Genomic DNA, 26679 nt, shown 5'->3' with positions numbered 1-26679 from the left:
TGACTTCGGTACATATGGAAAAGTAGGAAGATGCTTCAACTCAGTGACAACCATTGTTTTTAGTCTTTATTTTTTTCTATTTGGGATTGTTGTTACATAGTTGTTTTGGTGTTTTTTTAAAAATCAAAGATTATAATCATACTGCATATGCTATGTGATATATACTTTGCTTTTTTGATTATTCTTAAGCATTGTTAATGTTATTACAAACTTCATAAACACTTAAATGGATACTTAATATTTTATCAGACATTAATCCTATAGTTTATTTAATCATTCTCCTACTGTTAGACTCAAGGTTGTGTTTTTTTTTTTTTCCTACTGTGGTGAATGTCTTTGTAGGTGAGTGCTTTTTCTATATATCAGAGTCACCGTATGCTAGATTCCTAAAAGTGAAATTACTAGGTAGGATTATGAATTTTTTATAGTTTCTTGATACATATTCTAAATTAAATACTAGAAAGATTGTACCGATTTCTATCCTCCTGGAGTGTGTGAGAACACACTTCTTACCATGTGCGGTGGCTTCCTAGGATGCTGTTCTTTGGTGACATGGTTTTTCTTTTCTTAAATACTTCCTTTTGCCAGTCTTTAAAATGTATCTGGAATAAAGCTGGGAGAACATATGGGATCCCAGAAATAAGCAACCTATCAGATATGGTGCTACTTTCTTCCACAACCATGAAAGGCAAAATAATTTAGCTCATATAGCCAGTTAATGATAGATTATTGGAAAGGAGAGGAGGGGGTCAGGGCAGCCGAGGAAAGTTCTAAAACTACTGGAAATTAAACAAGTCAAGTCATAAGCCTTCCTAATTCTCTTTTAAAGGGATAAGCAGACTGTGGGTGACCAAGCACCAACAGGGCCAATTTGCATTGCTTTGAGCAGAGCTGTCACACTTCACTTTGGGGCTGTGGTGATCTGTCTCCTGGCAGCCCACAGCCCACTGAGTGGAGGGAGGTGTGACACACAGCGGGGGTGAGGTGCTTACTGCAGCCATTAGGCAACTGAAGACTTGGCCATCTGCTTCTCTTTTTACAGCAAGCCATGGACATTTTGGGCTTTCTTCCTGATGAGAAGTACGGATCCTACAAACTCACTGGAGCCATCCTGCACTTCAGAAACATGAAATTTAAACAGAAGCCCAGAGAAGAGCAAGTGGAAGCAGATGGCACAGAAAGTAAGGATTACTTTAAAGACATGGCATGTATGCTCTTCAAATCCCTGACCCCAGGTCTGCTCCCCTTTTCCTTGCAGTTAAACTCACCTCTTAGTTTTTGGAAAATGTTGAAATTAATCAGCAATCTCCCTCAATTGCTGTTCCACCAAATTATTCTCTCAGCCAACATTCTGAATTAGAATCCTTGTATCTCAGGATAAGACACATTCCTTAATTAATTATTGATGATGCTAGTAAATTTGCTAAACTTGGGTGACATAGGATTGACTAAGACATAGCCTGCCTTCAGCATATAGACTATTGAGAAAAACAGAAAAAGGAACAAATTACCATGAGATGTATGAAGTGACATAATGAAGGTGTGAACAAAGATCTGTAGAATTCCAAAGCAGGAGTTATCCACTGGGTTGAAAACAAAATGGCTTCTTTTCCCTTTGTTTTTTATTCATATTCTAAAAATCTATAGTCATGCCTGCTTACCAAAAAGATCTATAATGAGTTATCTGTCTAGAATGATCATCAAAATAGAAAATCACAATTATGAAAAGAAGGAATCATAGTCATAATTATTTCATTTAATATTAAAATTCCTGACAATTGCAACAAAAAGGAAAAAAACATTCATTCAAATCTTTCAACAAATAATTTTAAAAATTTTATATTTTTAATTGTGGTAAAATATACACAACATAAAATTTTACCCATTTTAACTGTACATATTAGTGGCATTAAGTACTTTCACATTGTTGTGCAACCATCACCATTATTCATCTCCAGAACTTTCTCATCATCCCAAACGGAAACTTTATACCCATAAAACAATAATTTCCTATTACCGCCTACCCCTAACCCCTGGAAAATTTTAGTCTACTTTCTGTCTCTATGAATTTGACTACTCTGGGTACCTCATATAAGTGCATTCATACAATATATATTGTCCTTTTGTGTCTGGTCTATTTCACTTAGCATGATGTCTTCAAGACATGTTGTGCTAAGTGTCAGAATTTCATTCCTTTCTAAGGCTGCATAACATTCCATCGTATGTATGTTCTACTTTTTGTTTATCCATTCATCTCTTTATAAACACTTGAGTTACTTCCACTTTTCACTAGTGTGAATAATGCTGCTGTGAACATTAGTGTTCAAATATCTGTTTGAGTCTGTGCTTTCACTTCTTTTGTGTATATACATAGAAGTGGAATTGCTGGATTAAATGGAAATTCTATGTTTAATTTTTTAAGGAACCACCATATTTTCCATGGTGGCTGCACCATTTTCCATTCTCACCAGCAATGCACAAGGGTTCAAATTTTTCTACATCCTCACCAACACTTGTTGTTTTCCATGTTTTTTTTTGGTTTTGTTTTTTGGGTTTTTTTTGATAAGGGCCATCTTAATGGGTATAAGGTGGTGGTGTCTCATTGTGGTTTTTTTTTTTTAAATAGATCTTTATAGGAATATAATTGCTTCACAATACTGTGTTAGTTTCTGTTGTACACCAAGGTGAATCAGACATATGCATACATATGTCCCCATATCCCCTCCCTCTTGAGCCTCCCTCCCATCATCCCTATCCCACCTCTTTAGGTCATCGTAAAGCACCAAGCTGATCTCCCTGTGCTATGCTACTGCTTCCCACTAACTAACTATTTTACATTCAGTAGTGTATATATGTCAATGCTACTCTCAGTTCACCCCAGATTCCCCCTCCTACCTGTGTCCTCAAGGCCATTCTCTATGTCTACATCTTTATTCCTGCCCTGCAACTAGGTTCATCAGTACTTTTTTTTAAGATTCCATATATATGTGTTAGCATGTGGTATTTGTTTTTCTCTTTCTGACTTACTTCACTCTGTATGACAGACTCTAGGTCCATCCACCTCACTACAAATAACTCAATTTCATTTCCTTTTTATGGCTGAGTAATATTCCATTGTATATATGTGCCACATCTTCTTTAGCCATTCATCTGTTGATGGACATTTAGGTTGCTTCCATGTCCTGGCTATTGTAAATAGTGCTGCAATGAACATTGTGGTACATGTCTCTTTTTGAATTATGGTTTTCTCAGGTATATGTCCAGTAGTGGGATTGCTTGGTCATATGGTAGTTATTTTTAGTTTCTTAAAGAACCTCCACACTGTTCTCCATAGTGGCTGTATCAATTTACATTCCCACCAACAGTGCAGGAGGGTTCCCTTTTCATCATACCCTTTCCAGCATTTCTTGTTTCTAGATTTTTTGATAATGGCCATTCTGACTGCTATGAGGTGATATCTCATTGTTTTGATTTTTGATTTGCATTTCTCTAATAATTAGTGATGTTGAGCATCTTTTCATGTGCCTCTTGGCTATTTGTATGTCTTCCTTAGTGAAATGTCTATTTAGGTCTTCCACCCATTTTTTAATTGGATTATTTGGGGGTTTTTTGATATTGAGCTCCATGAGCTGTTTGTATATTTTTGAGATTAATCCTTTGCCTGTTGTTTCATTTGCAAATATTTTCTCCTGTTCTGAGGGTTGTCTTTTTGTCTTGTTTATGGTTTCCTTTGATGTGCAAAAGCTTTTAAGTTTAATTAACTCCCATTTGTTTATTTTTGCTTTTATTTCCGTTACTCTAGGAGGTGGGTCAAAAACGATCTTGCTGTAGTTTATATCAAAGAGTGTTTTCCCTATATTTTCCTTTAAGAGTTTTATAGTGCCTGGTCTTACATCTAGGTATTTAATTCATTTGGAGTTTATTTTTGTGTGTGGTGTTATGTAGTGTTCTAATTTCATTCTTTTACATGTAGCTGTCCAGTTTTCCCAGCACCACTCATTGAAGAGACTGTCTTTTCTCCATTGTATGTTCTTGCCTCCTTTGTTGTAAATTAGGTGATCATATGTGTTTGGGTTTATCTCTGGACTTTCTATCCTGTACCATTGAGCTATATTTCTGTTTTTGTGCCAGTGCCATACTGTCTTGATTACTGTAGCTTTGTGGTATAGTTTGAAGTCAGGGAGCCTGATTCTTCCAACTACGTTTTTCTTCCTCAAGATTGCTTTGGCTATTCGGGGCCTTTTGTGTTTCCATACAAATTGTAAAATTTTTTGTTCTAATTCTGTGAAGAATGCCATTGGTAGTTTGATAAGGATTGCATTGAATCTGTAGATTGCTTTGGGTAGTATAGTCATTTTTACAATGTTGATTCTTCCAATCCAAGAACATGGCATATTTCTCCATCTTTTTATGTCATCTTTGATTTCTTTTATCAGTGTTTTATAGTTTTCTGAGTACTAGTCTTTTGCTTCCTTAGGCAGGTTTATTCCTAGGTATTTTATTCTTTTTACTGTGATGGTAAATGGGATTATTTCCTTAATTTCTCTTCCTGATTTTTCATTGTTGATGTATAGGAATGACAGAGATTTCTGTGCATTAATTTGTATCCTGCAACCTTACCAAATTCACTGATTAGTTCTAGTAGTTTTCTGGTGGCATCTTCAGGATTTTCTATGTATAGTATTATGTTATCTGCAAAAAGTGACAGTTTTACTTCTTTTCCAATTTGTATTCTTTTTATTTCTTTTTCTTCTCTGAATGCCATGGCTAGGACTTTTAAAACTATGTTGAATAAGAGTGGCGAGAGTGGACATCCTTGTCTTGTTCCTGATCTTAGTGGAAATGCTTTCAGTTTTTCACCATTGAGTATGATGTTTGCTGTGGGTTTGACGTATATGGCCTTTATTATGTTGAGGTAGGTTCCCTCTATGCCCACTTTCTGGAGAGTTTTTATCATAAATGGGTGTTGAATTTTGTCAAAAGCTTTTTCTCCATCTGTTGAGATGATCATATGGTTTTTATTCCTTAATTTGTTTATGTGGTGTATTACATTGATTGATTTGCATATATTGAAGAATCCTTGTATCCCTGGGATAAATCCCACTTGATCATGGTGTATGATGCTTTTAATGTGTTGTTGGATTCTGTTTGCCAGTACTCTGTTCAGGATTTTTGCATCTATGTTCATCAGTGATATTGGTCTATAATTTTCTTATTTTGTGATATCTTTTTCTGGTTTTGGTATCAGGGTGATGGTGGCTTCATAGAACGAATTTGGGAGTGTTTCTCCTTCTACAACTTTTTGGAAGAGTTTGAGAAGGATGGGTGTTAGCTCTTCTCTAAATGTTTGATAGAATTCGCCTGTGAAGTGAATTCTATCTATCTGATCCTGGACTTTTGTTTGTTGAAAGAGTTTTAATTATGGTTTCAATTTCATTACTTGTGATATTTCTGTTTATATTTTCTAATTCTTCCTGGTTCAGTCTTGGAAAATTGTACCTTTCGAAGAATTTGTCCATTTCTTCATGGTTGTCCATTTTATTGGCATATAGTTGTTTGTAGTAGTCTCTTATAATCCTTTGTATTTCTGCAGTGTCAGTTCTGATTTCTCCTTTTTCATTTCTAATTTTATTGATTTGCATCCTCTCCCTTTTTTTCTTGATGAGTCTGGCTAAGAGTTTATCAATTTTGTTTGTCTTCTCAAAGGACCAGATTTTAGTTTTATTGATCTTTGCTATTGTTTTCTTGGTTTCTATTTCATTTATTTCTGCTCCGATCTTTATGATTTCTTTCCTTCTACTGATTTTGGGTTTTCTTTGTTCTTCTTTCTCTCATTGTTTTAAGTGTACGGTTAGATTGTTTACTTGAGATTTTTCTTGTTTCTTGAGGTGAGATTGAATTGCTATAAACTTCCCTCTTAGAACTGCTTTAGCTGCGCCCCATAGGTTTTGGATCATCTTTTCACTGTCATTTGTTCCTTTGTATTTTTTTTCTTCTTTGATTTCTTCAGTGATCTCTTGGTTATTTAGTAGTGCACTGTTTAGCCTCCATGTATTTGTGTGTTTTACAGTGTTTTTCCTGTAATTGATTTCCAATCTTATTGTTGTCAGAAAAGATGCTTCATATAATTTCAATTTTATTAAATATTCTGAGGCTTGATTTGTGACCCATGATGTGATCTATCCTGGAGAATGTTCTGTGTGCACTTGAGAAGAAAGTGTATCCTGCCACTTTTGAGTGGAATGTTCTATAAATACCAGTTAAATCTATCTGGCCTATTGTGTCATTTAAAGCTTGTGCTTCCTTATTTATTTTCATTTTGGATGATCTGTCCATTGGTGAAAGTGGGGTGTTAAAGTCTCCTATTATTATTGTGTTACTGTCGATTTTGCCTTTCATGGTTGTTAGCATTTGCCTTATGTATTGAGGTGCTCCTATGTTGGGTGCATAAACATTTATAATTTTTATATCTTCTTGGATTGATCCCTTGATCATATGTAGTGTCCTTCCTTAGCTCTTGTAACAGTCTTTATTTTAAAGTCTATTTTATCTGACATGAGTATTGCTACTCCAGCTTTCTTTTGATTTCCATTTGCATGGAATATCTTTTTCCATCCCTTCACTTTGAGTCTGTATGTGTCCCTACATCTGAAGTGGGTCTCTTGTAGACAGCATATATATGGGTCTTGTTTTTCTATCCATTCAGCCAGTCTGTGTCTCTTGGTTGGCACACTTAATCCATTTACGTTCAAGGTTATTATCGTTGTGTATGTTCCTATTACCATTTTCTTAATTGTTTTGGGCTTGTTTTTGTGAGTCTTTTTCTACTCATGTGTTTCCCACCTAGAGAAGTTTCTTTAGCATTTGTTGTAAAGCTGGTTTGATGGTGCTGAATTCTCTTAGCTTTTGCTTGTCTGAAAAGCTTTTGATTTCTCCATCAAATCTGAATGAAATCCTTGCTGGGTAGAATAATCTTGTTTGTAGGTTTTTATCTTTAACACTTTAAGTATACCTTGCTACTCCCTTCTGGCCTGCAGAGTTTCTGCTGAAAAATCAACTGATAACCTTATGGGGATTCCTTTGTATGTTATTTTTTGTTTTTCCCTTGCTGCTTTTAATACTTTTTCTTTGAATTTAATTTTTGTTAATTTGATTAATATGTACCTTGGTATGTTCCTCCTAAGGTTTATCCTGTATGGGACTCTCTGTGCTTCCTCGACTTAGATGACTCTTTCCGTTCCCATGTTAGGGAAGTTTTGGACTGTAATCTCTTCAAATATCTTCTTAGACCGTTTCTTTTTCTTTTTTTCTTCTGGGACCCCTATAATTCGAATATTGGTGCATTTAGTGTTGTCCCAGAGGTCTCTGAGATTGTCTTCAATTCTTTTCATTCTTTTTTCTTTATCCTGCTCCTTGGCAGTTATTTCCAGCATTTTGTCTCCAGCTCACTTATTCTTTCTTCAGCCTCCATTATTCCGTTATTGATTCCTTCTAATGTATTTTTCATTTCAGTTATTGTGTTGTTCATCTCTGTTTGTTTGTTCTTTAGTTCTTCTAGATCTTTGTTAAGAATTTCTTGTATTTTCTCATCCTGTGCCTCCATTCTATTTCTGAGATTCTGGATCATCTTTGTTATCATTACTCTGAATTCTTTTTCAGGTAGATTGCCTATTTCCTGTTCATTTATTTGGTATTGTAGGTTTTTACCTTGCTCCTTCATCTGTGACGAATTTTTTGCCATCTCTCTTTTTTTTTTTTTTTTTATGAGTGGGATTGTATTCCTGTCTTACTTTCTGTTTGGCCTTAGGCTTCCAACACTGGAGTTTGTAGGCTGTTGGGTAGAGCTGGGTCCTGGTGCTGAAATGAGGACCTCTGTGAGACCTCATTCTGATGAATATTCCCTGGGGTCTCAGGTTCTCTGTTAGTTCAGTGGTTCAGACTTGGAGCTCCCACTGTAGGAGCTTCAGCCCAAACCCATGCTCACAAACCAAGAGCTCGCAAGCCACATGGGGTTGCAAAAAAAAAAAAGAGAGAGAGAGAGAGTACAATAACAAAGTAAAAAACAAAATTAGACTAGAAAACTAACAGATATATTAGAAATAATAAAAAAATTAAAATATAGATGAATCAACAACTGGAAGGTACAACGTACCACAATAGTAAAAGAAAGAGGAGGAGGGAAAAGAAAAAGAAAAGAAAAAAAGGGGGGGTGAGGGCCTTAGCTGTAGAAGGTGGGGCCTAAGCAAGGGCGAGGTTTGGGTGGTGGGTGGGGTGTATCCTTAGGACCCACAGGGCTGTAAAATGCCCTGGGGGCTGTGGGGGCGTTGGGGCTTAGGCTCAACAGAACAGAAGGGGCCCAGGCGTGCCTCCCGCCCCCATGTCAGAGGGCAGGGACCTCACCTGGGAGCCCAGCAGGCTTCCTGGTTTCAAGTGGGCTAGACAAATGCCCTCTCCTCTCCCGCTCCTCCTGGAGGGCCCCTCCCACCTGCCTCTCCTGATCTCCTGACCTCCCTCCTATGTCCCCAGGACCAATGTGGCCAGGGGGAGGGGGTGCGCCCTGGAGGGCAGGGGACCAGCCTGGGAGCCCAGCAGGCTCCCCAGGCCTGAGTGGCTGGGGCAATTGCCTCCTCTCCTGCTCCTCCTAGAGCGCCTCTCCCACCTGCCTCTCCTGATCTCCCCAGCCTCAGGGTCACTGATCTGTCTGGCCTCCACTTCTCCTCCTCCCTCAGTACCCCCACATCCTACCAGTTCACTTGGGGGTTCCTCCCATCTCCTTGGGCACCAGGGTCCCCCACCAACAGCCAGCAGGTGCTCTAGTTGTGGGGAGACACGCTCATTGTGGTTTTGAATTGCATTTCCTTGATGATTAGTGATGTTGAGTATCTTCATGTATTTATTGGACATTTGTATATCTTCTTTGCAGAAATATCTATTCAATTCCTTTGCCCATTTTTTGGTTGCATTGTTTGTTTTTTTATTGTTTAACAAATATTTTTGGGGGGCAGTCTGTGTGGGGGACTATTCCTGGTGCTAGAGATATACCTATGAACAAGATATAATCCCTGTCTTGATTGTCTAGTGTGGGAGATAGACAATATATACATAAATGGACAAATATGCGTGAAGTCAGAATGAAAAAATTAAAGCAGAGTAAAAGAATAAAAAATAATAGGAGTTAGGGGGTTATCGTTGATAGGGTGGTCAGAAAGTCCCCTCAGAGAAGAGGACACTTGAGCTCAGAGGAAAATACAGTAAGGAAATGTGCCCTGAATATTGTGTAAACATCTTCTATATTAATATATTAATATATGCTTTCATGGCATCTTGCTGCCTTATTTTGCTGTTTTTGTCCTTGTTCTTTTTTTTGCTTTTCCAACGCTTTGAAACAAAGTTTTAAAAATTATTTTTATTACAAAAACAAGGCATAGTTATTAATTAGAAAATACAGATAAGCAAATGAAGCAACGCATCTCATACAGTCTCCATGGTGGTTCCTTCTCAGGTTCTTTACTGGAGCGTCCTCATCTTCCTTACTTCTAACTGCCATAAGACTGCTGAGCTCAACTCTTGAAACTTTTCTCTGCTCATTTCTTAGCTGATCACCTCAAACTCAACATGTATAGAACTGAACTCTTCATCTCTTCCTGCCCCTTCATTTCTCAGTCTTCTTAATAAATGTCAACTGGATTCTCCTGACTCAAATCTTAGAGTCATCCTGAATTTCTCTCTTGTTGTCTCTACCTTTAAATATATGTAAAACTCACAACTACCCACAATCACATGTTCACTGCCACCGCTTAGCCTGAGCCACCATTTCTCACCAGACTGTTGTGATAACCTCCTTACTGATCTCCCTGTCTCCACCCTCATCCCATCACTGTAGTTCTACATTTTGCAGCCAGCAGTGATCCTTTCATAGAGTAAACTAGCCCATGTTCCCTCCTCGGTGCTAGGTTCATGCGTGGCTTCCATTTTACTCAAAATAAACCCTCAATCCTCATCATAGCCTCCTTCTGTTACCTCTCTAAATCTCTCTATAATCCCATCTCCATATTATGCTTGATAATATGAAATTTATATTTGGTCTTTGTCCCAATATCTGGCACAGAGCTCTTAATTTGGAATTTCTTGAGTGATGAGAGCCATAAAGGTGCCTTTTATGTTAACAAGGTGACTTTTGGACTGTACCTATGGATAGGGTCTTGTCACCACAAGAACTAACCCTATGATTAGAGAGTTGGAACTTTCAATCCCACCCCTGTCAGGGCAGAGGAGCAGGGCTAGAGATTGAGTTCAATCACCAATGGCCAATAATTCAATCGACCATGCCTATGTAATGAAGCCTAAAAAATAAAATCTTAAAAGGACAGTGTTCAGATATCTTCTTGATTGCTGAGCACGTGGAGATTTGGGGAAACTGGCATCCTTGGAGAAGGTGTGGAAGCTCTGTACCCTTTACGCATACCTTGTCCTATACATCTTTCCCATTTGGCTATTCCCGAATTACACTCTTTTACAATAAATCATTGATCTAATAAGTAAAGTGTCTTTCTGAGTTCTGTGAGCCTCTAGCAAATTAACTGAACCCAAGGAGGGTGTTGTTGGAACCTCCAATCTGTAGCTGGTTGGTCAGTAGCCTAAGTGACAACCTGGACTCACAATTGGCATCTGAATTGGGGGAAGCAGTCTTGTAGGACTGAACTCTTAACGTGTGGGATCTGATGCTATCTCCAGGTAGTTGGTGTAAGAGTTGAGACATCCAGCTGGTGCCACAGAACTGCCTAGCGTGGACCCACGCACCTCAGTGGAATCAGGTGCAGAACCCCCACCTACCTACCCTTTCCCCATTCACTCACTCCCCTCACTCAGCCCACAGGTCTCTTGGCTCTTTTGGGATCATTTGAGCTCTCCTGTTGCAGGACATTTTCACTAACTCCTCCTTCTATCTGGGACTCTTCCTAGGTATCTTCATGGCTGACTCCCTCACTTTGTCAAGGTGCCTTCTTGGATGTTATGTTATCAGAAAACCCTTCCATGACTGCCCCCACCTCCTTCTCATCATCCTCTATCTCCTTACCCTGAATATTTTTGTTTGTGTCATTCATACAGCTGTTTTTTATTGGGTGTCTTACTCCCCAGTCTCCATCAGATGTAAGCTCCGTAGGAGCAGGGGCCTAATTTGTTATGCACTGCTGTATTTCTAGGTTTTAATACAGTGCCTGGCACTGTATCATAGTAGCCCTTACTGTAGTAGTAAATAATTATTTGTTAAATGAATCCTACCCACTCAGGGACATAGGACATATCCTTTGTCTTTTTCTAGTTGAGTGACTTTCTCAATATGCTCACCAATATTAGCAGTTACAATTTTCCTCCTGCCAGTTAGCCAGATTTTATTTTACATTTAAGTATTAATAAAGTTAACATTTTTGTGGGCTATTACCTATTTGTATTGTTTCTTTTTTGAATTTTTATTTCCATTGTTAGCCCATTTTTAAAATTAGGGTATGGGATTTTTCTTATTGATATCTAAGGGCTCTTAATATTAATATATTAAGCACTTGTACGTTTCCTCCCAGTCATTTAAGAAGGAATTGAAGGAGCTGGACAGATGGAGAAGAGGATGGAAAGGGGGAAGGGACCCAAACCTAAGGGGACATCCTTGCCTTTACCTCCTTCTTGAGTCCCAACCTCATATTTCTAACTTTCTACTGCATATTCTACTGCTACCCTAAACCCTGCATGGCTAAAACTCAGTGTATCATCGCGTCCCCCAAGTGATGTCTTCCTGTTGACTTTTCTATTCATATTCACAGTACTGCTCTTCTCTCTGCTTCTTGGGTTAGAAACCTCTTGGTCATGTTTCTCAGTCTCTCTTTTTCCCTTTCCCATTCTTAGTTTAGACTTTCAGCACTTTTGCACTCCAGTGTCCCACAGTGGGTTCGCTTTCTCTGTAATCTTCACTCTCGTCTATCTTGCATGCTTCCACAACATTTATCGTTCTGAAGCCTGAATCTTATTATGCCATTTCTCTGCTAACAGCCCTTTAACATATCCCCATTATTTAGTTAATACCTACAGTGGCATCAGATGTCTCCTGAGACCACAAATCACCCACATTTCTGTTTATCTCACTTCCTAACTTGTTGGTACTATCCACCGTCTTTGACCATCGCTGCACTGCCTGCCTCTGGGCCTTTAAGTCATGCTGTTCCCTGTCTCAGAAATGCTTGTTCTCCCATACTTGCCCATCAAAACCCTTCTCATCCTCCAAAGCTCAGATGAAATGCTGTTTCTTTCTTGAAGTCTTCTCTGGTCATGCAGTCCAGAAGGGATCTCTTTCTCTTTCAAACTTTCATGATACTCATGATTTGTCTCTTATAGGCAGTTGTTTTATTGACTTGCTATTTTTGCCTGTGTTTTATTTACTCTCATGGATTATAAACCCCTTGACAGCAAGGATTTTTGTCTTGTTTATCTATCTTCTTACTATAGCATCTAGCACCAGGCCTTGCACATAGCAAGTGCTCAGAAACTCAGTTCAATAAATTAAGGAAGTTTGAACAGCTCAGAAACCGTATTATAACCCTACATAAAAGACTAATTGAAGATCATTTTCAAAACCCTTTTCCACATTAGCCAGATTGTGGTTTGACAAAACTGGATTTTGTTTCTTTGTATCTGGTTATTTACAGATCAGATAGAACTGGGATAGAATTGTCACACTGGAAAGGATTGCCTCTTGTTTTTCTCTACCTCCTTACCTGTTTTCAGTTGCAGTCAGACTTTGTTCTCTCCATCTTCTAAATGTATTCACCAAACCTGTCTACCCTTCTCTAGAGAGTAGTTCTCAAACTTGGTTGCACATCAGAAAGCACCTGGGGAGCTTTTTAATTCCTGAAGCTCAGGCGTCACCCAGACCAAAGGAAACCAATCTCTGAGGGAGGATGCAAGCATAAGGATTTGTTTTTATAACTTGGCAGGTGACCCCAATGTACAGATAAGGTTGAGGACCCTCTGAGAAGGACTGTTCTCAGACCCTCATGTGTATCAGAATCACCCGGCAAACATGCTAAAAAATGGGCCCAGACCCTAACCTTCTTCAGTGAGCTAGTCCTTTGTTCCTTTATGAGCTCCCCAGGCTATTCTAATCCACACCACCATTTGAGAACAACCTCTAGCTAAACCTCTCCCAGGTAATATCATAAAACCTAAGTTAAAATTCATGGTTTTATTCACAACGTCCTAGAAAATGATGTTTATTGATAGGAATTTCATAAAGCCTCTTTGGGGAACACATCAGCTTACATGTTGGAAATATGTTTACAGATGATGCTGTCTTCATGATGGCATCTCCTAAATGTCAGGACATTTATTCATAGATTTAACTTTTAATGCAAATGAAGTTTTTTTTTTTTTTTTGGAATATGATGACAACTATTATTTTCTGTAAAAAAAAAAAAAGGAGAACATGAGATGTCTAATGTACACCTGTGGGATAAATCCACTACTCCTCTATCTGCATATCCTTGAGTGTCTCTGGAGTAGATGAGAAATAATTTTGTAATGTTGAAGGCTATTTCTGTTAGAGCTTAAGTTGGGATACTGTACAGAGAATTTTGGTTTCCTTTGTTCATGGATAAAAATAGACTCAAAGGACTGTCCTTAACACTGGGAAAAGGTTGTATGAGATTGAGACTATTGTTACCTATATTGTCCATCTGAATACTTCCAATGCATAGAAAATTGAACTCCTGTCTTTTTTTTTCTGGACAGATATTGTGGAATTGTTCGTTTTTCACATTGTTGGTTACTATTCATCTCTGCTCAGATTCATCAGGCACGCTGCATTTCTCCCTTCCTTTGAAATATTTTCATTTTGGGTTAGATGCTCTTTAAAGTCTCTTCTGGTTCAAAAAGTCTATGATTCTGACCCGTTGGCTTCTCAACTTGAAATAATCAGGCTTTTGTCTCCAAACATGGCACTCCTAGCAGGAATAACTCAGCATAGGATGAGCATATCTGCTTTACTTTTGAATTTTCCATTTATTTTCCCAAAAGGGCTTTGCATTTTGAAAGGTTTCATAGCAACTGAGTACCTAGACCATTATCATTGATATGGAGTAGGTGTAGAGCTTCTAGAAATGTAGGTATAGTATACATTGATTTTATTTAACAAGTAAATCAAACATTTCAAGCTTTTCAAGACTTTGAAAATTTTAAAGGCTGACAGAAAGGAAATGGATATTGTTAGTACAAATGACATACAGCTCTCTAAATGTGTTTTGTTTTTACTTTGTTCTATATTTGTGGTTACTGCTCAGGAAATTTTGTACTTCTTAGTGAAGTAAGGGAAGACTGCATTTTCTTCTATATTAAGACATTAATTTTATGGAGTTACTACATCAGATATACTAGCATATCTCAGGATTCATTTAAAATGGAAGACAGCAGAGAGGTTCAATTGAGTAAAATATTTCTTTTGTCTGATAACTGAAAAAATCTGCAATTTGAAATGTGTTTATAACTTTTTGCCTGTGGCATTCTTTTGTGTTATTGCTTTTTTTTTTTTTTTTTTTTTTTGCGGTACGTGGGCCTCTCACTGCTGTGGCCTCTCCCGTTGCAGAGCACAGGCTCCGGACGCGCAGGCTCAGCGGCCATGGCTCACGGGCCTTGCTGCTCCGCGGCATGTAGAATCTTCCTGGACTGGGGCACGAACCCGCGCCCCCTGCATCGGCAGACGGATTCTCAACCACTGCACCACCAAGGAAGCCCTGCCATTTTTTAACACCTGGTGTGATACATGTCTATTTACTTTTCCTTCTGATAACACTTATTCTTCACTTCTTTCCTTAGAAGTTAGAAGTGCTGTTTTATAAAAGTACAATTGTATGGGTTGTAAGTATTCTTGTTAGGCAGCAGAGGGCACTATGGGGCAGAGATTTCACAGGAAAAGGAAAGGTTTCTGAAAGATACTGGGCAAGTGTTCTGGCTTCTGTTGATTGGCAGCTGTCTTGAATTATCCAATGACATGGTCCAAGTTCCGGTTTCATTGAAAGGATCTACAAATGTATATGTAGAAGGGGAAAATAGGCAAATAACGAAAATGAGATTTTTCATGTCCTTCAGATAAATAGTTCTTTTCGGAAGAGGGCCAGTATCAAGAAAAAGATTCTTTTTAAAAATTGAGTTATAATTCCCGTATTATAAAATTTATCCTTTTAAGATGCACAGTTTAGTGAGTTTAAGCATATTCACAATGTTGTGTGACCATCACGCCTACTTAATTCCAGAACGTTTCATTACTCCAAAAAGAAATCCTGTACCCTAAAGTAGCTACTCTCCATTCCTTTCTCTCCTAGCCCCTGGCAACTACAAATCTACTTTCTGTCTCTATGGACTTGCCTATTCTGGACAGTTCATATAAATAAAATCGTACAATATATGGCCTTTGTGTCAGGATTCTTTCCCTTACTATAAAGTTTTCAAGCCTCATCCATGTTGTAGCATGCATCAATACTTCATTCCATTTTACGACTAAAAAAGTTCCATTGTATTAATATACCACATTTTGTTTATCCAGTCATCAGCTGATGGACATTTGTGTTTTTTCATGTTTTGGCCATAATGAATAATGCTACTGGGAACGTTTGTGTACAACGATTTTGTGTGAACATACTTTTTATTTCTCTTGGGTGTATACCTAAGAGTGGAATTTCTGGGTCCTATAGTAACTATGTTTAACTCTTGAGGAGCTGCCAAATGGTTTTCTATAGCAGCTGTACCATTTTATATTCTAGTAGCGTATGAAGGTTCCAACTTCTCCACTTCTTCACCAAAACTCGTTATTGTCTGTCTTTTTGATTATAGCTATTCTAGTGGGTGTGAAGTGGCAGTTCATTGTGGTTTTGATTTGCATTTCTAAGAAATAGAGGCTTTTAAACATTTAGGATTCATGCATTTATTCCCAAACTACAATCTACCTTGCTATATCATTCTAAACAAACCATCCTTCCATCTTTTGGATAGTCTATTGGGCTATAGTGGAATGAATTTTAATAGTGCTTTCCTTGCTCTCTCCCCCTCCCCACTTTCCTCCTTCTCTTTTTCTCTCTCCCTCCCTCCTTCCCTTCTTTTCCTTCCTTTCTTCTGACCAGATGCTGACAAAGCTGCTTTCCTCATGGGCGTTAACTCCTCTGAGCTGGTGAAGGGCTTGATCCATCCTAGAATCAAAGTTGGTAATGAATATGTTACTAGAGGCCAAATTTAGAACAGGTAAGGTATTTCCAGAGCATTACGATTCTATGATCTTGTAGTAATTGTATACATTTCGTATTTGTGTATTTTTCAACTTCTGATGATGTCTGCAACAAGAACTTCTACAAAAAAGTGACTTTGGTAAATATTCCAAATGTTTTCATCTGTGATGTACACCACAGTAAATGCTCTTGTGTTGAGTCTTTCTAGTCTGAAATATACCATTTTGACAGCTTTCCCTTAGGTAACAAGTCTCTTTGCAGATGCAGACAAGTCCTTTACTTGTTGTGATCAACATCTTTGTTGTCCAGCTAAGAAGTTTTTAAAGCTATTGGTTTCTGACATGAAGAAAATTGGCAAATTGACATCTATCACCTATTTGGAATATTGACTTTTTAGGCAATCAGACACATTCATTAAGAGTTTCAGAACATATGCTGAAGTTAGCATTTGATTTGAAGAGAGGGGAAAAATGAGACCAGAAGTGAGAGATGGAAGGTCATATAGGTTTTATTCAGTATTCAGGAGAATGTTTTAACTATAGAATAACAAGTGCTCTGAGGACTGCTGATCCTGAGGCTTTGCAATAAACAGTCCCAGAGCTGCCAGGTAATGAGACCATCTAAGTATGCTAGTGCATTTCAAAATAATAATTTACATCTGTTATGTGTTAGTCAGTATGAGGTAGGCCATGCTGCAGTAATACACACACAGTAAAATCTCAGTGACAATAGAGTAGGCATTTATTTCTTACTCATACCAAGTCCAATACAGATTGGACCACCTTCTTCAATTTTGTACTTAGGCAATCTGGAATGCAAGGCCTCCCATGTTGCTGCACAGGGGAAAAGATGATTTGTGAAGAAAATACACCCACTTTAAATGCTTGGGGCTAGAAGTGATATCACCTTTACTAATATTCTATTGGTGAGAATTAGTCGAATTCTCTCCTTAGCTACAAGGGGCTCAGAAATGTAGTCTTTCTGGAAAGAAGAAGTGGTTTGATCACATATAATATATATAAAGCATTCATATTATCTCCTTCCATTCCTACAACAATACTCAGAGTTAAGTAGGGCAGGGATACTTAACTTATGTTTTTTACAGTTGAGGAAACCAAGGCTTAGGGAACATAAATAACATTCCAAAGGACATACAGCTAGTATTCAGGTGACGCTTAGACTGTCTTACTCTGTATACATCTTAAATCTGAAAATGAGATAGACAAATGTGGAAATTTGTGATAGAAGACAGTTATTTTGACTACAATAAACTCTCTTTCTTTTGGTTTATTAAGGCATCTGGTGTGACTATGTTATTTAAAACAGTTCAACAACTAATCAAAATCAATTTCCTAGTTCAGCTTACTCTATAAATCAATAATTCTTCCTCTACCGTAATACCAATTCTATGGGAATAATTTGCTTACATTTTTGTCCTCTGTGGTAATCAGAGTTCCTTGAGGCCATGGACTGTGTCTAATTCATCTTAATACCTCAGCATCTAGCACAGTGCCCTGCAAGCAGTAGGTGCTCCATAAATGGTTGGGTTTCTTTTTTTTGCATCTTTATTGGAGTATAATTGCTTTACAATGTTGTGTTAGTTTCTGCTGTATAACAAAGTGAATCAGCTATATGTATACATATATCTCCATATCCCCTCCCTCTTACACCTCTCTCACACCCTCTCTATCCCACCCTTCTGGGTGGTCACAAAACACTGAGCTGATCTCCCTGTGCTATGCAGCTGCTTCCCACTAGCTATCTATTTTACATTTGGTAGTGTATATATGTCAATGCTACCCTATCACTTCGTCCCAGCTTCCCCTCCCAACCCCTATGTCCTCAAGTCCATTCTCTGTGTCTGTGTATTTATTCCTGTCCTGCTCCTAGGTTCATCAGAACCATTTTTTCTTTTAGATTCCATATATATGTGTTAGCATACGGTATTTGTTTTTCTCTTTCTGACTTACTTCACTATGTATGACAAATTCTAGATCCATCCACCTCACTATAAATAATGCAATTTTGTTTCTTTTTATGGCTGAGTAATATTCCATTGTATATATGTACCACATCTTCTTTATCCATTCATCTGTCGATGGACACTTAGGTTGCTTCCATGCCCTGGCTATTGTAAATAGTGCTGCAATGAACATTGGGGTATGTCTCTTTTTGAATTATGGTTTTCTCAGGGTACATGCCCAGTAGTGGGATTGCTGGATCATATGGTAATTCTATTTTTAGTTTTTTAAGGAACCTCCACACTGTTCTCCATAGTGGTTGTATCAATTTACATTCCCACCAACAGTGCAAGAAGGTTCTCTTTTCTCCATACCCTCTCCAGCATTTATTGTTTGTAGATTTTTTGATGATGGCCATTCAGACCGGTGTGAGGTGATACCTCATTGTAGTTTTGATTTGCATTTCTCTAATGATTAGCGATATTGAGCATCCTTTCATGTGTTTCTTGGCAATCTGTATATCTTTTTGGAGAAATGTCTATTTAGCTTTTCTGCCCATTTTTGGATTAAGTTGTTTGTTTTTTTTGATATTGAGCTGCATGAGCTGCTTGTATATTTTGGAGATTAATTGTTTGTCAGTTGCTTCATTTGCAAATATTTTCTCCCATTCTGAGGGTGGTCGTTTTGTCTTGTTTATGGTTTCCTTTGCTGTGCAAAAGCTTTGAAGTTTCATTAGGTCCCATTTGTTTATTTATGTTTTTATTTCCATTTCTTTAGGAGATGGGTCAAAAAGGATCTTGCTGTGATTTATGTCATAGAGTGTTCTTCTCTGATTTCCTCTAAGAGTTTTATAGTGTCTGACCTTACATTTAGGTCTTTAACCCATTTTGAGTTTATTTTTCTATTTGGTGTTAGGGAGTGTTCAAACTTCATTCTTTTACATGTAGCTGTCCAATTTTCCCAGCACCACTTATTGAAGAGGATGTCTTTTTTCCATTGTATATTCTTGCCTCCTTTATCAAAGGTAAGGTGACCATATGTGTGTGAGTTTATCTCTGGGCTTTCTATCCTGTTCCATTGATCTATATGTCTGTTTTTCTGCCAGTACCATACTGTTTTGATTACTGTAGCTTTGTAGTAGAGTCTGAAGTCATGGAGCCTGATTCTTCCAGTTTCACTTTTCTTTCTCAAGATTGCTTTGGCTATTCACGTCTTTTGTGTTTCCATACAAATTGTAAAAAAAATTTTTCTAGTTCTGTGAAAAATGCCGTTGTAGTTTGATAGAGATTGCATTGAATATGTAGACTGCTTTGGGTAGTATAGTCATTTTCACAGTGTTGATTCTTCCAATCCAGAAACATGGTATATCTCTCCATTTGTTTGTATCGTCTTTGATTTCTTTCATCAGTGCCTTATAGTTTTCTGCATACAGGTTTTTTGCCTCCCTAGGCAGGTTTATTCCTAAGTATTTTATTCTTTTCTGTTGCAGTGGTAAATGGGAGTGTTTCCTTAATTTCTCTTTCAGATTTTTCATTGTTAGTGTATAGATATGCAAGAGATTTCTGTGCATTAATTTTGTATCCCGCTATTTTACCAAATTCATTGATTAGCTCTAGTAGTTTTGTGGTAGCATCTTTAGGATTCTTTATGTATAGTATCATGTCATCTGCAAACAGTGACAGTTTTACTTCTTTTCCAATTTGGATTCCTTTTATTTCTTTTTCTTCTCTGATTGCTGTGGCTAAAACTTCCAAAACTATGTTGAATAATAGTGGTGAGGGTTGGTACCCTTGTCTTGTTCCTGATCTTAGTGGAAATGGTTTCAGTTTTTCACCATTGAAAATGATGTTGGCTGTGCTTTTGTCATATATGGCATTTATTATGTTGAGGTAGGTTCCCTCTTTGCCCACTTTCTGGAGAGTTTTTATTATAAATTGGTGTTGAAATTTGTTCAAAGCTTTTTCTGCATCTATTGAGATTATCATATGGTTTTTATCCTCCAATTTGTTAATATAGTGTATCACATTGATTGATTTGTGTATATTGAAGAATCCTTGGTTTCCTGGATAAACCCCACTTGATCATGGTGTATGATCCTTTTAATGTGCTGTTGGATTTTGTTTGCTAGTATTTTGTTGAGGATTTTTGCATCTGTGTTCATCAGTGATACTGGCCTGTAGTTTTCTTTTCTGTGATGTCTTTGTCTGGTTTTGTTATCAGGGAGATGGTGGCATTGTAGAATGAGTTTGGGAGTTTTCCTCCCTCTACTATATTTTGGAAGAGTTTGAGAAGGATAGGTGTTAACTCTTCTCTAAATGTTTGATAGAATTCGCCTCTGAAGCCATCTGGTCCTGGGCTTTTGTTTGTTAGAAGATTTTAAATCACAGTTTCAATTTTAGTGCTTGTGATTGGGCTGTATATGTTTTCTATTTCTTTCTGGTTCAGTCTCAGAAAGTTGTGCTTTTCTAAGAATTTGTCCATTTTTTCCAGGTTGTCTATTTTATTGACATATAGTTGCTCCTGGTAATCTCTCATGATCCTTTGTATTTCTGCAGTATCAGTTGTTACTTCTTTTTCATTTCTATGATTTGAGTCTTCTCCCTTTTTTCTTGATGAGTCTGGCTAATGTTTTATCAATTTTGTTTACCTTCTCAAAGAACCATCTTTTAGTTTTATTGATCTTTGCTATTGTTTCCTTCATATCTTTTTCATTGATTTCTGATCTGGTCTTTATTTTTTCTTTTTTTACATCTTTATTGGAGTATAATTGCTTTACAATGGTGTGTTAGTTTCTGCTGTATAACAAAGTGAATCAGTTATACATATGCATATGTTCCCATATCTCTTCCTTCTTGTGTCTCCGTCCCTCCCACCCTCCCTATCCTACCCCTCTAGGTGGTCACAAAGCACCGAGCTGATCTCCCTGTACTATGCGGCTGCTTCCTACTAGCTATCTACCTTACGTTTGGTAGTGTATATATGTCCATGCCACTTGCTCACCTTGTCCCAGCTTACCCTTCTCCCTCCCTGTGTCCCCAAGTCCATTCTCTATGTCTGCATCTTTAAGCCTGTCCTGCCCCTAGGTTCTTCATGACCATTTTTTTTCTCAGATTCCATATATATGTGTTAACATATGGTATTTGTTTTTCTCTTTCTGACTTACTTCACTCTGTCTGACAGACTCTGTGTCCATCCACCTCACTGCAAATAACTCAATTTCCTTTCTTTTTATGGCTGAGTAATATTCCATTGTATATATGTGCCACATCTTCTTTATCCATTCATCTGTCGATGGACACTTAGGTTGCTTCCATGTCCTGGCTATTGTAAATAGAGCTACAGTGAGCATTGTGGTACATGTTTTTGAATTATGGTTTTCTCAGGGTATATGCCCCGTAGTGAGATTGCTGGGTCATATGGTAATTCTATTTTTAGATCTTTAAGGAACCTCCACACTGTTCTCAATAGTGGTTGTATCAATTTACATTCCCACCAACAGTGCAACAGGGTTCCCTTTTCTCCACACCCTCTCCAGCATGTATTGTTTGTAGATTTTTTGACGATGGCCATTCTGACTGGTGTGAGATGATACCTCATTGTAGTTTTGATTTGCATTTCTCTAATAATTAGTGATGTTGAACATCCTTTCATGTGTTTGCTGGCCATCTGTATATCTTCTTTGAAGAAATGTCTATTTAGGTCTTCTGCCCATTTTTGGATTGTTTGTTTTTTTGATATTGAGCTGCATGAGCTGCTTGTAAAGTTTGGAGATTAATCTTTTGTCAGTTGCTTCATTTGCAAATATTTTCTGCCATACTGAGGGTTGTCTTTTCATCTTGTTTATGGTTTCCTTTGCTGTGCAAAAGCTTTTGAGTTTCATTAGGTCCCATTTTTTTATTTTTGTTTTTATTTCCGTTTCTCTAGGAGTGGGTCAAAAACGATCTTGCTGTGATTTATGTCATAGAGTGTTCTGCCTATGTTTTCCCCTAAGAGAAAAACTTGATTTTTAAAAACTGTTTAAATGGAACTTTTCAGTACTAATAGCTCTTGTTTTGAGGAAAATTTTATATTAATTTTAGCAATACTTTCACCTTCACTTGTTTCTCCTCCTGTGAATTTTAAGTAATATTATATTTAATACTTTTTTTTGATGGGGGTGAACTATAGAGGATAGTTATTTTCTTCTTCATCTTTTTTTTCTTTTGTTTTTTTTTGGGTTATTTTATATTGTTATTTATTTATTTTTAACATCTTTATTGGGGTATAATTGCTTTACAATGGTGTGTTAGTTTCTGCTTTATAACAAAGTGAATCAGTTATACATATACATATGTTCCCATATCTCTTCCCTCTTGCGTCTCCCTCCCTCCCACCCTCACTACCCCACCAATCCAGGCAGTCACAAAGCACCGAACTGATATTCCTGTGTCATGCGGCTGCTTCCCACTAGCTATCTACCTTATGTTTGTTAGTGTATATATGTCCATGCCTCTCTCTCTCCCTGTCACAGCTCACCCTTCCCCCTCCCCATATCCTCAAGTCTGTTCTCCAGTAGGTCTGTGTCTTTATTCCTGTCTTACCCCTAGGTTCTTCATGACATTTTTTTCCCTTAAATTCCATATATATGTGTTAGCATACGGTATTTGTCTTTTTCTTTCTGACTTACTTCACTCTGTATGACAGACTCTAGGTCTATCCACCTCATTACAAATAGCTCAATTTCATTTCTTTTTATGGCTGAGTAATATTCCATTTTATATATGTGTCACATCTTCTTTATCCATTCATCCGATGATGGGCACTTAGGTTGTTTTCATCTCCGGGCTATTGTAAACAGAGCTGCAATGAACATTTTGGTACATGACTCTTTTTGTATTTTGGTTTTCTCAGGGTATATGCCCAGTAGTGGGATTGCTGGGTCATATGGTAGTTCTATCTGTAGTTTTTTTAAGGAACCTCCATACTGTTCTCCATAGTGGCTGAACCAATTCACATTCCCACCAGCAGTGCAAGAGTGTTCCCTTTTCTCCACACCCTCTCCAGCATTTATTGTTTCTAGATTTTTTGATGATGGCCATTCTGACCAGTGTAAGATGATATCTCATTGTAGTTTTGATTTGCATTTCTCTAATGATTAATGATGTTGAGCATTGTTTCATGTGTTTGTTGGCAGTCTGTATATCTTCTTTGGAGAAATGTCTATTTAGGTCTTCTGCACATTTTTGGATTGGGTTGTTTGTTTTTTTTGTTATTGAGCTGCATGAGCTGCTTGTACATTTTGGAGATTAATCCTTTGTCAGTTGCTTCATTTGCAAATATTTTCTCCCATTCTGAGGGTTGTCTTTTGGTCTTGTTTATGGTTTCCTTTGCTGTGCAAAAGCTTTGAAGTTTCAATAGGTCCCTTTTGTTTATTTTTGGTTTTATTTCCATTTCTCTAGGAGGTTCTGATCTGGTCTTTATGATTTATTTCCTTCTGCTAACTTTGGTGAATTTTTGTTCTGCTTTGTCTAATTGCTTTTGGTGTAAGGTTAGGTTGTTTATTTGAGATGTTTCTTGTTTCTTGAGGTGGGATTGTATTGCTTTAAACTTCCCTTTAGAATTGCTTTTGCTGCATCCCATTGGTTTTGGGTCATCGTGTTTTTGTTGTCATTTGTTTCTAGGTAGTTTTTGATTTCCTCTTTGATTTCTTCAGTCATCTCTTGGTTCTTTAGTAGCATGTTGTTTAGCCTCCATGTGTTTGTATTTTTTACAGATTTTTTCCTGTAAATGATATCTAGTCTTATAGCATTGTGCTCAGAAAAGGTACTTGATATGATTTCAATTTTCTTAACTTTAGCAAGCCTTGATTTGTGACCCAAGATATGATCTATCCTGGAGAATGTTCCATGTGCACTTGAGAAGAAAGTGTATTCTGTTGTTTTTGGATGGAATGTCCTATAAATATCAGTTAAGTCCATGTAGTCTAATGTGTCATTTAAAGCTTGTGTTTCCTTAATTTTTTCATTTTGGATGATCTGTCCATTGGTGAAAGTGGGGTGTAAAGTCCCCTATTATTATTGTGTTACTGTCCATTTCCCCTTTTATGGCTGTTAGCATTTGCCTTTTATATTGAGGTTCTCCTTTGTTGGGTTCATAAATATTTACAATTGTTTTATCTTCTTCTTGGTTTGGTCCCTTTATAATTATGTGGTTTTCTTCTTTGTCTCTTGTTATAGTCTTTATTTTAGTGTCTATTTTCTCTGATATGAGAACTGCTACTCCAGCTTTCTTTTGATTTCCATTTGCATGGAATATCTTTTTCCACCCCCTCACTTTCAGTCTGTGTGTGTCCCTAGGTCTGAAGTGGGTCTCTTGTAGACAGCATATATATGGGCCTTGTTTTTGTATCCTTTCAGCCAGTCTGTTTTTTTTTGTTGGAGCATTTAATCCATTTAATTTAAAGTAATTATTGATATGTATGTTCCTATTACCATTTTCTTAATTGTTTCGGGTTTGTTTTTGTAGGTCTTTTTCTTCTCTTGTTTTCCCCCACCTATAGAAGTTCCTTTAGCATTTGTTGTAAAGCTGGTTTGGTGGTGCTGAGTTCTCTTAGCTTTTGCTTGTCTGTAAAGGTTTTAATTTCTCCATCAAATCTGAATGAGATCCTTGCTATGTAGAGTAATCTTGGTTGTAGAGTTTTCCCTTTCATCACTTTAAATATGTCTTGCCACTCCTTTCTGGCTTGCAGAGTTTCTGCTTAAAGATCAGCTCTTAACCTTATAGGGATTCTCTTGTATGTTATTTGTTGCTTTTCCCTTCCTGCTTTTAATATTTTTTCTTTGTATTTAATTTTTGATAGTTTGATTAATATGTGTTTTGGCATGTTTCTCCTCGGATTTATCCTGTATGGACTCTCTGTGCTTCCTGGACTTTATTGACTATTTCCTTTCCCATGTTAGGGAAGTTTTCAAGTATAATCTCTTCAAATATTTTCTCAGACTCTTTATTTTTCTCTTCTTCTTCTGGGTCCCCTATAATTCAAAAGTTGGTACATTTAATATTGTCCCAGAAATCTCTGAGACTGTTGTCAGTTCTTTTCATTCTTTTCTCTTTATCTGCTCTGCGGCTGTTATTTCGAGTATTCTATCTTCCAGGTCATTGTCCATTCTTCTGCCTCAGTTATTCTGCTATTGATTCCTTCTAGAGTATTTTTAACTTCATTTATTGTGTTGTTCATCATTGTTTGTTTGCTCTTTAGTTCTTCTAGGTCCTTGTTAAACATTTATTCTATTTTCTCCATTCTATTTCCAAGATTTTGGATCATCTTTACTATCACTACTCTGAATCCTTTTTCAGGTAGACTGTCTATTTCTTCTTCATTTGTTTGGTCTGGTGGGTTTTTACCTTGCTTCTGCATCTGGTGCATATTTCTCTGTCTTTTCATTTTGTTTAACTCACTGTGTTTGCAGTCTCCTTTTTGCAGGCTGCAGGTTCGTAGTTCCTCTTATTTCTCTTGTCTGCCCCCAGTGGGTGAGGTTGTTTCAGTGGGTTGTGTAGGTTTCCTTGTGGGGGGGACTGGTTCCTGTCTTCTTTTGGGTGGGGCTGGATCTTGTCTCTTTGGTGGGCAGGGCCGCATCTGGTGTGTTTTGGGATGTCTTTGAACTTAATATGACTTCAGGCAGCCTGTGTGCTAATGAATGGAGCTGTGTTCCTCTCTTACTAGTTGTTTGGCATGGGTTTTCCAGCACTGGAGCTTGTTGGCCATTGGGTGGAGCTCAGTCTTAATGTTGAGATGGAGATCTCTGAGAGAGCTCTCACCAATTTATATTATGTGGAGCTGGAAGGACTCTGAAGGTCTCTGGCAGCCCAGTGTCCTGGATTCAGCTCTCCCAACTTGGAGGCTCAGGCCCAACACCCGGCCGGAGCACCATAACCCTGCCAACTGCATGGCATGGAATAAAATGAAGAAAAAAAAAGTGAACAGACAGAACCCCAAAACAAATGGTAAAAGCAAAACTAAATTGACAAAATCACACAAAAAAACATACACACACACACACACACACACACACACACACACACACACACTCACAAAAAGAGAAAAAAAAAAGGAAGAGAGAAACCAAACCAGTAAACAAACCCACCAATGAAAACAAGCACTAAAAACTAAGCTAAGATAAACATAAAACCAAAAACGAATCAAATGCAGTAAGAAAACCCCAAGGCTACAGTTGCTCCCAAATTCCATCACCTCAATTTTGGGACATTTGTTGTCTATTCAGGTACTCCACAGATGTAGGGTTTATCAAGCTGATTGTGGGGATTTAATCTGCTGCTCTTGAGGCTGCACAGAGAAATTTCCCTTTCTCTACTTTGTTTGCACAGCTCCTGGGGTTCAGCTTTGGTTTTGGCCCCACCTCTGCGTGTAGGCCGCTCTCAGGCATCTCTTCCCCACCCAGAGAGGAGGTTGTTAAAGCTGT

General features: G+C 37.7%; 1 protein-coding gene across 1 annotated transcript in view; it reads left to right on the top strand.

Annotated features, from left to right (window-relative positions):
- MYH15 (myosin heavy chain 15) overlaps window positions 1–26679 on the top strand; it is a gene marked incomplete at both ends in the record, with an annotated part of 180194 nt that overhangs the window by 28870 nt on the left and 124645 nt on the right. Inside the window, 3 exon segments of the mRNA XM_082839245.1 lie at window positions 1043–1181; window positions 16158–16259; window positions 16262–16275. Coding sequence (XP_082695371.1) covers window positions 1043–1181; window positions 16158–16259; window positions 16262–16275 — 255 coding nt within the window.

The sequence above is a fragment of the Leucopleurus acutus genome (assembly GCF_964270905.1).
Source record: "Leucopleurus acutus genome assembly, chromosome: 5".
NCBI classification, from domain to species: domain Eukaryota; kingdom Metazoa; phylum Chordata; class Mammalia; order Artiodactyla; family Delphinidae; genus Leucopleurus; species Leucopleurus acutus.
Note: the sequence above shows the minus strand (reverse complement) of the source record. Positions and strands in the feature narration are given on the sequence as shown.